The sequence below is a fragment of the Neoarius graeffei genome, chromosome 1, assembly GCF_027579695.1.
Source record: "Neoarius graeffei isolate fNeoGra1 chromosome 1, fNeoGra1.pri, whole genome shotgun sequence".
Lineage (NCBI taxonomy): Eukaryota > Metazoa > Chordata > Actinopteri > Siluriformes > Ariidae > Neoarius > Neoarius graeffei.
Genome location: NC_083569.1, coordinates 118912674 through 118925684, shown reverse-complemented (window position 1 = coordinate 118925684; position 13011 = coordinate 118912674). Strand labels below are relative to the sequence as shown.

General features: G+C 42.7%; 1 protein-coding gene across 2 annotated transcripts in view; it reads left to right on the top strand.

The window, feature by feature from the left end:
* Window positions 1-9984, top strand: part of LOC132882584 (zinc-binding protein A33-like) — a 193095-nt gene extending 183111 nt beyond the window's left edge. For both annotated transcript variants that reach the window (XM_060915679.1, XM_060915683.1), the window contains exons 2-7: window positions 7285-7868; window positions 7959-8039; window positions 8165-8398; window positions 8494-8641; window positions 8855-8881; window positions 8982-9984. In XM_060915679.1, the coding sequence (XP_060771662.1) occupies window positions 7285-7868; window positions 7959-8039; window positions 8165-8398; window positions 8494-8641; window positions 8855-8881; window positions 8982-9511 (1604 nt within the window). In that variant the 3' untranslated portion in view covers window positions 9512-9984. The remainder of the gene's footprint in view (window positions 1-7284; window positions 7869-7958; window positions 8040-8164; window positions 8399-8493; window positions 8642-8854; window positions 8882-8981) is intronic.
* Window positions 9985-13011: the final 3027 nt, after the last annotated feature.

Sequence of the window (13011 nt, the reverse complement as noted above, 5' to 3'; positions counted from 1 at the left end):
AGAGACTTGCAGCTGTAATTGCAGAAAAGTCCAATGATTTTTGTGCCATATTAATAACCCTCCGAAGAGCTGATCTGTCTTCTGATGAACAATTTCCATATCAGGCCGTTATGCAATATGCCAGGATGCTCTCAACTGAGCAGTGGTAGAATGACTCCAGCAGCTTTGCAGAGAGGTTGGTGTTCCTCAGACTCCTTAGGAAGTATCGTCTTTGTTGAGCCTTTTTGATCAGAGCACTGGAGTTAACCGTCCACTTGAAGTCCTCACTGATGTGGGTACCCAGAAACTTAAAACTGGAGACCCTCACCACCTCCACTCCTCTTATTTTGAATGGCAGGGCCTATTCCTGATGCCGTCTGAAGTCTTTAAGAAGTTCCTTTGTCTTTTTGATGTTTAGTGACATGTTATCTGCACACCATTCAGTCAGCTTGCAGAACCCATCCCTTTAAGCTGCCTCATCACCATTAAAGATTAGTCCCATGACTGTTGTGTCATCAGCAAAATTTAAATTTGTATTTGTGGGGTGAACAGGAGTGCAGTCATGCGTGTAGAGGGAGTAGAGGAGGGGACTTAGGATACACCCTTGTGGTGCTCTGGTGCCAATGATGAGACTCGGGAGACATAAGGACCAAGTCTCACCATCTGTGAGTGGTTGTCAAGAAAGTCCTTTATGCATAAACAGTTTATTGCCGAGGCCCAGGCCCAGCAGTTTGCGGACCAGTCTGCTGGGTAGAATAATACTGAACATAGAGCTTTAATCAACAAAAAGCATTCTTACATATGTCCCCTTCTGCTCCAGGTGGGTCAGTGTATTCTGGAGAGCTGTGTTCATGGCATCCTCTGTGGATCTACAGTATTTGGCCTATATGCATACTGGTGCTGATCTAATATGGGGAGTGGGTGGCTTTGATATGCCACAGGACTAATTTCTCAAAGCACTTGGATATGATAGGTGTGAGTGCGACTGGTCTGTAGTCATTGAGGGAGCTGATGTTGGTCTGTTTGGGCACTGGAATGATAGTGACATTTTTCAGACAGGCTGGTACAGTAGCATGTGCCAGGGAGAGGTTAAAGATGTTGGTGAAAACTTCTGCAAGCTGATGAGAACAGTCCCTGAGCACCCTGCCTGGAATGCCATCTGGACCTGCTGCCTTCTTGACGTTAACAGTTCTCAGGATTTGCTTAACCTCTTGTGTCTGCAGGGTAAGCAGGGGGTCAGCAGTCTCCAGCTGGGGTGAAGCTACATTGTCTGGTCCTTTCACAAATCGGGCAAAGAAGCAGTTCAGCTCCTCAGCAAACGGGGCACTGTTTCCTGTCAGTGGGTCTCTGTTGCTCCTGAAGTTGGTCATGTGCTGAATGCCCTGCCATATGCATGCTGGATCCCTGGAGGTGAAGTGACCCTCAATCTTCTCTTTGGGTGCAGCCTTCACTGTGTTTATGCCTCTCTTGAAGTTGTGTCTCACAACACTGTACAGTTCTCTGTTTCCAGTTGTGAAGGCTGCATTACAGTCTCTCAGGAGAAGCTGGACCTCCTTTGTCATCCATGGTTTCCTGTTTGGGTATACAACACATGGATGCTTTTATTGATTGTGATGGTTTTAACACAGCTCCTGATGGAGAAGAGTACAGTTGATGTATATTCTTCTAGGTCCTGAGTGAAAAACAGACTGCAGTCAGTGCATTGAAAGCAGTCCTGCAGCTCTAGAGATGCTCCCTCAGGCCAGGTTTTAATTGTTCTGATGGTGGGCGGCTGTTTGTTGGTGATGGGGCAGTAAGTTGGGGTTAGCAAAAGTGACTGGTGATCACAATGTCCAAGATGCAGAAGGGGTGAGGCTCTGTATCCTTGGGTGATATTAGAATATGCACAGTCCAGTGTGTTTTCCTCTCTGGTTGAGCACTTAACATGTTGCTCAAATCTTGGAAGCACAGTTTTCAGATCGACATGATTAAAATAAATGGACAAATTAACTTTTGTGTGTTATCTTTCCCATGTTGATATATGATTAAGGGAATTTGGCCTCTGTGTCACCTCATATTTGCTCCCCAGTTAATCAGGAAGTCATGGATTACAGTGTGAAAGTTCCTCTCCACTCCAATCAACTCAAAACTGTACAATTTAAATGGGAAAATGTCAGGGTGCAAGCAATTATGGATACAGGGGTAGGAGAGAGTGGGTGAATCACAAACTGGTAACCAAATCCAATTTGTGAGCCAAAAGCCAAAGTTAGGGTTGAGCAGGGGTGAGTCAATGTGCGAACAGATTATCAGACATAAGATGAGAGTTTGAGGTTGGAAATCATCAGAAAACATAGTCAAAGTCATGGGCAGTCAGGAACTAAGTCAACGGCTTGTTATGATCAGGTACAGAGACAGAGACCAATATTTCGCAATGGGGGTTTGCTGTGCTTAAGTAGAGGGGCTAATTACTGGGAGGGTGGGAAACAGGTGTGCCTTAGTATTCCAGAGAGTAGTGGTGCTGTGGCGCTTGGAAAATTTAACCCATAGCGGCCCTGTTTGGATGCTGCTCTGAACTCAGATTTTCGGCGTTGTTACTGACAGAAGGGGGACCCTGGTCACTAACTATGTTCTCTGGGATCCCATAATATCAGAAGACATGAGTGAAAAGGTGTTCAGCTGTTTCAAAAACTGTGGGTAGGACAGGCAGGGGAATGAGTTTCAAAGCTTTTGAGAATTGATTGATTTCCACCACAATGACTGTATTGCCTTGAGACTTGGATAGGTCTGTGATGACATCTATGGCTATATGTGACCAGGGCCTTTGGGGTATAGGCAGCGAGTAGAGCTTGCTAGCAGATGGAGCCTGGGGCACTTTGGCTTTGGCACAGGTAGAACAGGAGAAAACAAACTTGTTAATTTCAGAGACCATGTTCTCCCATGAATACTTTTTACAAATGAGTTGATACCGTAGGTGTGCTGACTACTGGGATGACCTGTGGCCAGGGATGACTGAGCCCAGGTAATGAGTCGGCCTCTGAACTGTGAAGGAACATACATGAGAATGGGAGGACAGGCTTCTGGAGGATTGTGTGGTTGGGTTTGAGCTATATCTTTGTCAATGTCCCAAGTAATTCTTTGACAAAGCATTCCAGAGGTAGGATGGGAGTGGGTTCTGGATTATTATTAGAGCCGGTGTGAATTCTGGAGACAGCATCGGCCTTAGTGTTTTTTGAACCAGGACAGTATGAACTGGAGAATCGGAACCTGGTGAAGAAGAGTGCCCACCTAGCTTGCTGGGGGTTTAGTCATTTAGTGGTTTTCAGGTACTCAAGCTTCTTATGATCAGTAAGGATTGTGAACATATGTGCTACCCCCTCTAACCAATGTTTCCATTCCTCAAGGGCCAGTTTGATGGCAAGAAGTTCCCAATTTCCAATATCATAATTCTATTCAGCTGGTGTGAGTATCTTGGAAAAAATGCCATGAGGTGTAATTTGGGTTTTTCCCTGAAGCGCTGGGACAACACCTCTCCCACACTGGTTTCTGAGGCGTCTAGGGGATGGTTGGATCTGGGTGCCTGAGAATGGGGCTGATGTGAAATTCATCTTGAGTTTTTCAAAGGCCTCCTCCATGGCTTGGTTCCATTGGAGGTGGTTGGGACCCTTCTTAGGCAAGGCAGTGAGAGGTGAGACAATTGTGCTGAAATCCCAGCTGAAACGGCAATAGAAATTGGTGAATCATCAGAAATGTTACAGTCCTTTAACAATGGTTGGTGTGGACCAGGTGGTAACCACAGAGACCTTACTGGCATCCATGCTTACATCCTGCATACTGATGATGTACCCAAGAAATGAAATCTAAATCATGTGAAACTCGCATTTTTCTGCCTTGACAGAAAGGTGGTTCTCTAGGAGCCAGGTCAACACCAACTTGACATGCTTGTGATGAGTGGCTTCATTGGGGGAATAAATCAAGATGTCATTGATGTATCGTGTTTTCTTTCTCTCTCCCCCCCCCCAATCTGTCCCTCTGAGTTACATGTTGATCCTGGGCTTGAGATGCTGGCCTCTTCTGCCCCTCGGACCTGCTTGATCCATCCTGGTGCCCTGTGTCTGTTCGGAGTTTTATCGCACCGCTCCTGTGAAGGACGGCCCCATGAGGACAGTTGAGGGTTATATCTGTTAAAACTGTTAATATTATAGTCAGGCTGTCTGTTGTTGCCCAAATGAGGATGGGTTCCCTTTTGAGTCTGGTTCCTCTCGAGGTTTCTTCCTCATGTCGTCTGAGGGAGTTTTTCCTTGCCACCGTCGCCACAGGCTTGCTCATTGGGGATAGATTAGGGATAAAATTAGCTCATGTTTTAAGTCGTTCAAATTCTGTAAAGCTGCTTTGCGACAATGTTTATTGTTAAAAGCGCTATACAAATAAACTTGATTTGATTTGATTTGATGTATGCTATAACATATCATCACAGCATGTCTCTGAGGACGTCATTAATGAGGCACTGGAAGACACTCGGAGTGCAACAAAGTCCATATGGCATCACCAGATATTCAAAGTGACCAGACATCATGCTGAACGCTGTCTTCCATTTGTCCACCTCACACATTCTAACCAGGTTGCACGCACTTCTGAGGTCCAGTTTAGTAAACATGCTAGTGGTTTTTAGTTGCTCTAGAGCAGAGGGTACTAGTGGAAGTGGGTAAGGATACTTGACCATAATCTGGTTTAGTCCTCTGTAATCAATGCAGGGGCGGAGCTCCTCCACCCTTTCTTCTCAACAAAAAAAGAAGCTTGCAGATGCCGGGGATGTGGATGGATGGATATATCCCTGTTGCAAAGCTTCCTGGACATATTCCTCCATGGCAGCTTGTTCAGTGATGGAAAGTGGATAGATGCGATTTTGTGGTGGTGTTGTGCCAAGGAGGAGATCAATGGCACAATTATCGGGTCAGTGAGGGGGCAGACCACTGGCTTTACCTTTACTGAACACTTCCTCAAGTTCATTGTAGCAGGCAGGAACATGTTCGATACCTCTGGTTGAGGGATTCTCTACCAAAATGGAAGCCAGTGTGATCTGTGAAAGTTAGAAACATTCATAAAAGCATGACTGTGACTATCTCAAAAATCTCTCTTTGCTGTTAGGAAATGAGTGGGTCATGGAGTTGTAGCCAGGGGAAACCCAGAACTACAGTGTGATCTACAGGTGATGAACAGGAATATATGCTCAACATGGAGGGCTCTGACCTGAAGTGCTATGGGGAAGGTGCAAGCCATGATGAGCCCTTCCCCAATGGGTCTGCCATCTATGGCTTTAAGACTTGCTGGTCTTTGGAGGTCCTCCATGGTTAGGTTGAGTCTCTGGACGACTTTGAGGTTGATGAAATTGCCTTCTACCCTGGAGTCAATTAGGACAGAAAGAACATGGGTCAAGACTGGGAGTTTTAACCATACTTGAATCTTAAATTGTTGTACTGAAGTGGGTTTGGAACTCACCAGGCTGGTGGAGTTGGTTTCTTTATGGGAGAGATCCTACCTTTGGGGTTTTGATGGTCAAACTGGGCACTTTGCCAAGACATGACCATGTTCACCGCAGTAAAAGCACAACCCCTCACAATGCCTCCTGTCCCTCTTGAAATGGGGCATGTGAGTATTGGAGATCTCTGTTGGCATAGGGGACTGTGGAAGGACTGGAGAGTACTGCAAAGAGGGCCAGTTCCAGAGCAGGTAATCCAGTCTGATAGCTAAGTCAATGAGGGAATTGAGGGTGAGTTGTTGGTCATGGCATGCCAGCCCTGTGAAAACATCAGGGCTGAGGACCTGGCGGAAGGTTGCCTTTAATGCTGGTTCAGTCCACCCACTGCCTTTCGCTAACAAGCAGAAATCAAAGGCGTATTCAGCCACTCTCCTTTCTCCCCACCAGGTCGTGAGTTGTCTCTCCCCCACTTTGATTCCCTCTGGCTGATGATCAAATACTCATTTGAACAATTCAATGAAACAATCATAAGAAGTAGTGTGCTCACCACCATGCTCCCAAACAGCACAAGCCCACTTCATAGCCTTCCCAATGAGGAGATTGATGAACTGTGATATTTTCTGTTCCTCTGTGGCGTCTATGAGTGTTGTGAAGTATAGCAAACACTGCAGAAGAAAAACCCTTACACTCAGAAACCTCCCCAGAGAACTTCTTAGGTCAATGTACTATCGTGGAGGACGCAGGGTGTGTCATAAGGGACTGCAAGACAACAGCTGTTAGTTGTGACATTCTGGTGTTTAATTCACTTAACTTCTGTTGGTGTTCTCCTAATAATTGTCCTTGAGCATTGATAGCAGTCTGCTTCGCCTCCTCTACTGCATCCATGTTGGTGAAGTATCCTGTCAGGGTGCAGGCACTTATGGATGCAGACGCAGGGGAGAGTGGCTGCATCACAAACTGGTAACCAGTTCTTGAGCCAAAGGACGAAGTCAGGGTCGAACAGGGGTTGGTTGATGTGCGAACAGATTATCAGAAATAAGAGTTCCACGTCAGAAATCAACAGAAAACAGGGTCAAAGTCACGGGCTGTCAGGAACTAAGTAAACGGCTTGGTATGATCAGGTATGGAGACAAAGAAGGATACTTCACAATGTCTGTGAGTGTTTGCTGTGTTTAAGTAGAGGTGCTAATTACTGGGAGGATGGAAAACAGGTATGCTTTCCGGAGAGGAGGGGTGCTGTGGTGCTTGCAAAATGTAGGCCGTAGCAGCCATGTTTGGATGCCGAACTAAACTCAAATTTTCAGCTTTGTTACTGACAGAAACATGCTTCAATTACATTGTGTTCACTATGATATAATGTATGAGCAATAGTGGTACATGTGTTTTTTTGTTTAAAATAATTATTTCTTGATGGATTTTTTTTTCTCGGAATCAGTTTATTTCAGTAAATGGTTGGGTTTTTCTCATTTCACCAAAGGGTGGATTTTTTTTTCTAACTCTTTTTACAAGGGGTTCCAAATATTTTGGAGGGCAGTGGAGTGCGTCATGACATTTAATATACTGTGACAATAATGCATTTTTATTTGTTAATTAAAATAGTGTTCAAAGTATTTACAAATGCTGCTGAAATTTGCATTTTAAATTTAAAGTTGTTTTGAAAGAAAGGGATGAATATAAAAAATGCCTTTACACTAAAGGACATATTGAAGAAAATGTCACACAAGTGCAGTGAGAGAGATTTGAGATCATTACTGGTGTTATGGATTATATTCAGTTCAATTCAATGTCCACGAACATTGTGTAAAGTTTTCTGTGGTCTAAATCCTCTCTCATCATGTCTCCTGTGTTAGTCATGGCTTCCTCCAGCAGTGTCCTGTGTGAAGATCAGCTCCATTGCTCCATCTGTCTGGATGTGTTCACTGATCCAGTCACGACTCCATGTGGACACAACTTCTGTATGATCTGTCTCAAAGAGTTCTGGGACAGCAGTTCACACTGTCAGTGTCCAGTGTGTAAAACTAATTTTGCCAAAAGACCAGAGCTATGTGTGAATATGTTCATCTCTGCCCTTGATGCTCCGTTTAAGAAGGCAGTTCAGGTGAAATCCAGCAGCACTGTGGAAAATCCCACACGATCTCTGGTGCCCTGTGATGTCTGCTGTGAGAAGAAATATGCAGCCGTGAAGTCCTGCCTGATCTGTATGACGTCTTATTGCAAGATTCACTTGGAACGTCATGAGAGAGTTTCTTCTTTAAAGAAACACAAACTGATGGATCCTGTGGAGAACCTGGAGGACTACACCTGCCAGAAACATGAGAGACCCCTGGAATGGTTCTGTAGAGATGACCAGATGTGTGTGTGTAAGTTCTGTATTGAGATAGAACACAGTACTCACAACACTGTTCGTATAGAGGAGGAGAGTGGAGTGAAGAAGGTGAGGGACTAAAAATGAATGATGCATATTTAACACAAATATGACCTTTATTTTTTATAACACTTTATATATAATGTATATTTTTCCCAGACTAAGTTGGGAAAGACTCAAACCGAAGTTCAACACATGACCCAGGAGCGACTGACGAAGATTGAGGAAATCAAACACTCTGTACAACTCAATAAACTGAGTCTCTTCACTAACCTACAAAACAGCTCCTTTATAAAAACACATTTGGAAAATCATGATCTAATTGCATGAAATAAAATGATTTACCTTGATTTGTCTCCTGTTAGAAAAACACAGAGAAAGAGAAAGCAGACATGGTGGAGATCTTCAGTTCTCTGATGCGCTGCATTGAGAGAAGCCAGGCTGAGCTGCTTAAGGTGATGAAGGAGAAGCAGAAAGCAGCAGAGATGCAGGCTGAAGAGTTCGTTAAAGAGCTGGAGCAGGAAATCACTGAGCTAAAGAGGAGAAACACTGAGTTGGAGCAGCTGTCACACACTGAGGATCACTTCCATCTCCTACAGGTCAGAGTCCCTCTGTTTCTCAATAGCAATGCAGCACATGACAGGACAGCAGTCCCCATGCTGAGGGATTTCTCCTCTCTCCTGCTGTACTGTAGATTTACCCGTCACTGTGCAGCCCTCCACACACCCAGGACTGGACTGGCATCAAAATTAAGTCTTATCTGAGTGAGGAGACTCTGAGGAGAGCTCTGTCTCAACTTCAGGAAACTCTCAGTGAGCAACTGCAGAAGGTTGAAGAGGCTGGTCAGTATTTACCCATCAGTACATCCTTGTGTTGGTATAGAATGTATTGTATCAGCAGATTGTTGCAGAAATGTATAAAAATCACTGATAAAATAATTTTTTTTTAAATCACTACAATGTTTGTGCTTGTAATTTTAGAATAGTCAGGCATTTAATCTTACCAAATAAAACTGTAACAGCAAATAACATTATCCAAAATAATTTTCCCAACAGAACTGAAGAGAATTCAACAATATGCAGGTTTGTAAGCACTTATTAATCACATGACTAAATATATATTTCTTCACTCTTCCACACTGTGCAATGATAAACTCATGTTCACTGTGTTTCTGTCTCTCAGTGCATGTGACTCTGGATCCTGATACAGCTCATTCTAAACTCATCCTGTCTGATGATCGGAAACAAGTGAAACATGGACACAAGAGACAGAATGTCCCTGATAACCCAGAAAGGTTTAATCATTGTGTCTGTGTGCTGGGAAAGGAGGGATTCTTCTCAGGGAGATTTTACTATGAGGTGCAGGTCAGAGGGAAGACTGCATGGGATTTAGGAGTGGCCAGAGAGTCCATTAACAGGAAAGGGGAGATTACAGCCAGTCATGAAAATGGTTACTGGTGTGTGTGTCTGAGGAATGAGACTGAATATCAAGCTTGGGACTCTCCTCCTGTCTCCCTCTCCATGAAACAAACTCCTAAGAAGGTGGGGGTGTTTGTGGATTATGAGGAGGGTCTGATCTCCTTCTATGATGTTGATGCAAAATCTCACATCTACTCTTTCACTGGTCAGAATTTCACTGAGAAACTTTATCCGTACTTCTGTCCCTGTCTCAATGATGGAGGCAAAAATTCAGCACCACTGGTCATCTGCTAAAAAAGCCATTTTTGTCAACCTGGAATGAGCATGACTGAATAGAGGAGGTGGTCTGAGACAGCACTTATCAGCCACCTACAATGCAGTCCTTGGCACACTTCCCAGAAGACTGAATATACATTCATACTGAGACTCAGCTGAATTCAATGACTCACATGATGGCAGAGAGAACCAGTAACCCTCAGATCACACTAACAACCCTCTAGGCTGCTAACACCATTCACACCTGGCCTCCAGTGATCCGAACAACCTACAGGATGACTGAGAGGGTTGATGACCCATGTGGCGTCAATGACTCTCCTTCTGGTTGTTTTTGGTCCACTAGAGGATAAATACCTGAAACTCCCCACTGGTCAGACAGAACAGAAGAAGCCTTTCGGATGAGAGGTGAAACATCTTCAAAGATTTCCAGCAAGTTCAGTTGCCTTCTTTAGCACCTATGGATCATAGGCCAACTTTTCGAAATTCCTTGGAGTGAGATTTTTTTTTTTGGGGGGGGGGGGTCGTCGACGGCAAAATTTTTTCCGCACACCATGCAGTAAGTGGGAATTTTGTATTCAGTTTGATATTCACTTGTCCCCCTGCATTCTGGTGTTTTGTTTGTGGGTCGTCCAGCTGGAGATGGACAATGGAGGGGGGGTTGAGATTTTGGATTTAGTAAATGTTCCTGCATTCTGGTGGATTTTTGGAGTGGCCTGCTGTGCCATACCTACATTCTTGCACACCCTGACTTGCCAGGCCTTCAGCTTGTGGCCAACAAAAGCACCAAGTTTTGGCTTAAAAGCCCCCACACTAGAAAACTACAGATGACTGCCAATGTTCCTGTAGCCCTATAGACCTGTGTTTCAGATTTAAAGGCAAGATCATGTTTGAAAATATTTCATCAGCTAAGCCTAAACACCTTCTGAATTGAAACTAAATGTTAAGTTTTTAATAACTGTTGCAAAAAATAAGATTGTCCCTCACTGACTATTCATTATGCATTTAAGGGCTTTCCCCACCACTGGGTTCAGCAGAAAATTGTCATGGGGAAAAATATCAACAGCAAAAGAACAAATAAAATGCTTAAACAGTAAGCAAAATGTGCATGTGCTACAAGAAACATTAAAATGATTAAGTTTGAACAGTATTGAAACACAAAAAGCTGAACCTTGGCCATACGTGGGACTGTGCACACAAAGTTGGGCTTAAAAATTTTGGTCATACTTAAATAAGCTATATTAATATATTTCTTATTAATTTATTTCTTATCTATGTTTCTTATTAGTAATAGAGCATTCGTCAGGGCCTGTTATCTGACAAATATTCTCTACCTGTCTTGCCCTCTTTGAAACCCTGTCTTCTCAGTATATTGTTCTCTGTCTTTTTTTTTTAATTATTCACAAGTTCAAGTTCTTTGATATTACAGGTGACCATGCTTTATTTACTTTAACTGAGCAATTACATACATCATAAATAATTAAAAATAAATACCCTGTAAATAAACAATAAGTATGGTGGCTAATGGCTCTTCTTGCATTTGTAATATTATCTCTTACTTGCTTTATTTTACAACATTTCCAGTATGGCTTCAAATAAAGTCATAAAGTATGATAACATACAGTAAACAAACTAAAAATGCACCTTAATAAACATGTGCTAAGGAGGTGCTCTCCCGTGCTGCTTGTTGGGGACGATAGAGGCTGTGCCACGGCAGTAGGCCTATAATGATTTAGCATGCCTAGTACACAGCTCTCGATATGGCATTAAATATTCTCACAACACTTATAGGCTAAAACGATTCAGAAACTTTATATAAGTTCATAATTACGCCAGTAACACCACACATTGGCATGCATATGTACAAACCTGTCTGAGACACCCGTCTTCAACTCGGATACCTTCTCTCTCCTCTTCCTCTAAATTGATGGTAGGCAATTATCCAACTTCCGGCGAGTGCAGCATCATTAGATGTGCCACCTACCATAGGGAAGTGTGTACAGAAGGGAACACCTCTCTGCCTGTTTAGCTGTGTGTAAGGCGTAATTGATCAATCGCAAGTGGTTGGCATGACGCAATGGGTAGCCTAGATCAGATAGATAAACTAGATTTTTTTCTAGCGTGAGAAATCGGAGGTATGGCGTGTGAGCGTGTGAAGACAATTAAATGTGTGTGTCTCACGCTCATTGCATGAGAGTTGGCAGCCCAGGATCATCTGTCTTGTTAATCAAATCTAATCTGAGCATTTATTTTATTTTATCACATGGAGTTGGTCCAAGTTTTAAATCCTGTTTCATCTGATCATTTAAAATGGTTTTTATTTGGCTGTTTTTTTATATTGTGAAAATGTTTTTTTTGGACATAATGTCAAGTCATTCATTTTGTTTCTGAAATCTTTCTTTTTTTCCAAAATGATTATGTATATTTGAATTTGTTTAGAGAAAGGGAGCGGACAAAATAAGAAAAGCACCACATTGTAAATGACGTTTAGTTTGATGTGACTAAAACAATTCCATCCACATTTGCAAAGGAGTTATATTCAGTTGATTCCTAACTCACAGCATGTGTCAGCTGTAAGACAGCTCTGAAAATTAACATTTTGATTATCATGATAGTGTCAAAGAGTGCAAAACTGCACTACCCATCAATCCCAGCACATCACATGACTCACTAATCACCCTCAGCTGTCTCTCCTCATGCCTTATTTGCATGGTCGTCACCAATGTTATTGATTGTTCCTTGTATATAATTCAGGTTCCTGCTTATTGTCTTGTTTTATTTGTCTGTGTTTCATTGAATGTAAATAAAAAGTCTGCACTTGTATCAGTCTCCACCTTCTAACATTGAACAGCTTTCAAAAAAAAAACTAGAATTTGGTGCACAAGTTTTAATTTTCTTTGGGTTTTCTGAAATCAACACAGGGTCAAAAATATACATACAGCACACCTAATATTTGGGTAAAATGTCTCTTTTCAGGATTCACCCTGACCAAACATTTTTGTTTACCATGAACAAGCTTCTGGCAGAATTCTGGTTGGATATTTCATGACTCTTGATAGAATTGGTAGAGCTCAATTAAATTTGTTTTTTTTTTCTTGGCATGGACTCGACTTAAAAGCACAGTCCATATATTTTCAATAATGTTGAAGTCAGGACTTGTTTTAAGCTTAATATTAACCTGCTTTATCCTCCACAACCAGCTCTGATGTGTGTTTGGGTTCATTGTCCTGTTGTAACTACCAGGTCATGTTCAAGTTTATGATGGTTTATGCTAAAGAATTCTGAGGTAGTCCTTCATTATTCCATCCACTTTGTGCAATGAATAAGTTCCACTGGCAGCAAAACAGCTCCAGAGCATGATGATCCTACCACCACCACCAGCTGGTACATTGTCCCTCTGTACATGGTGGTCATTGTGGCCAAACAACTCAATCTTTGTCTCATCTGACCACACATCTTTCTTCCAGAAGGCTTTTTCTTTGTCATTGTGGTCAGCTTCAACCTTTAGCTAAACTTGAAGG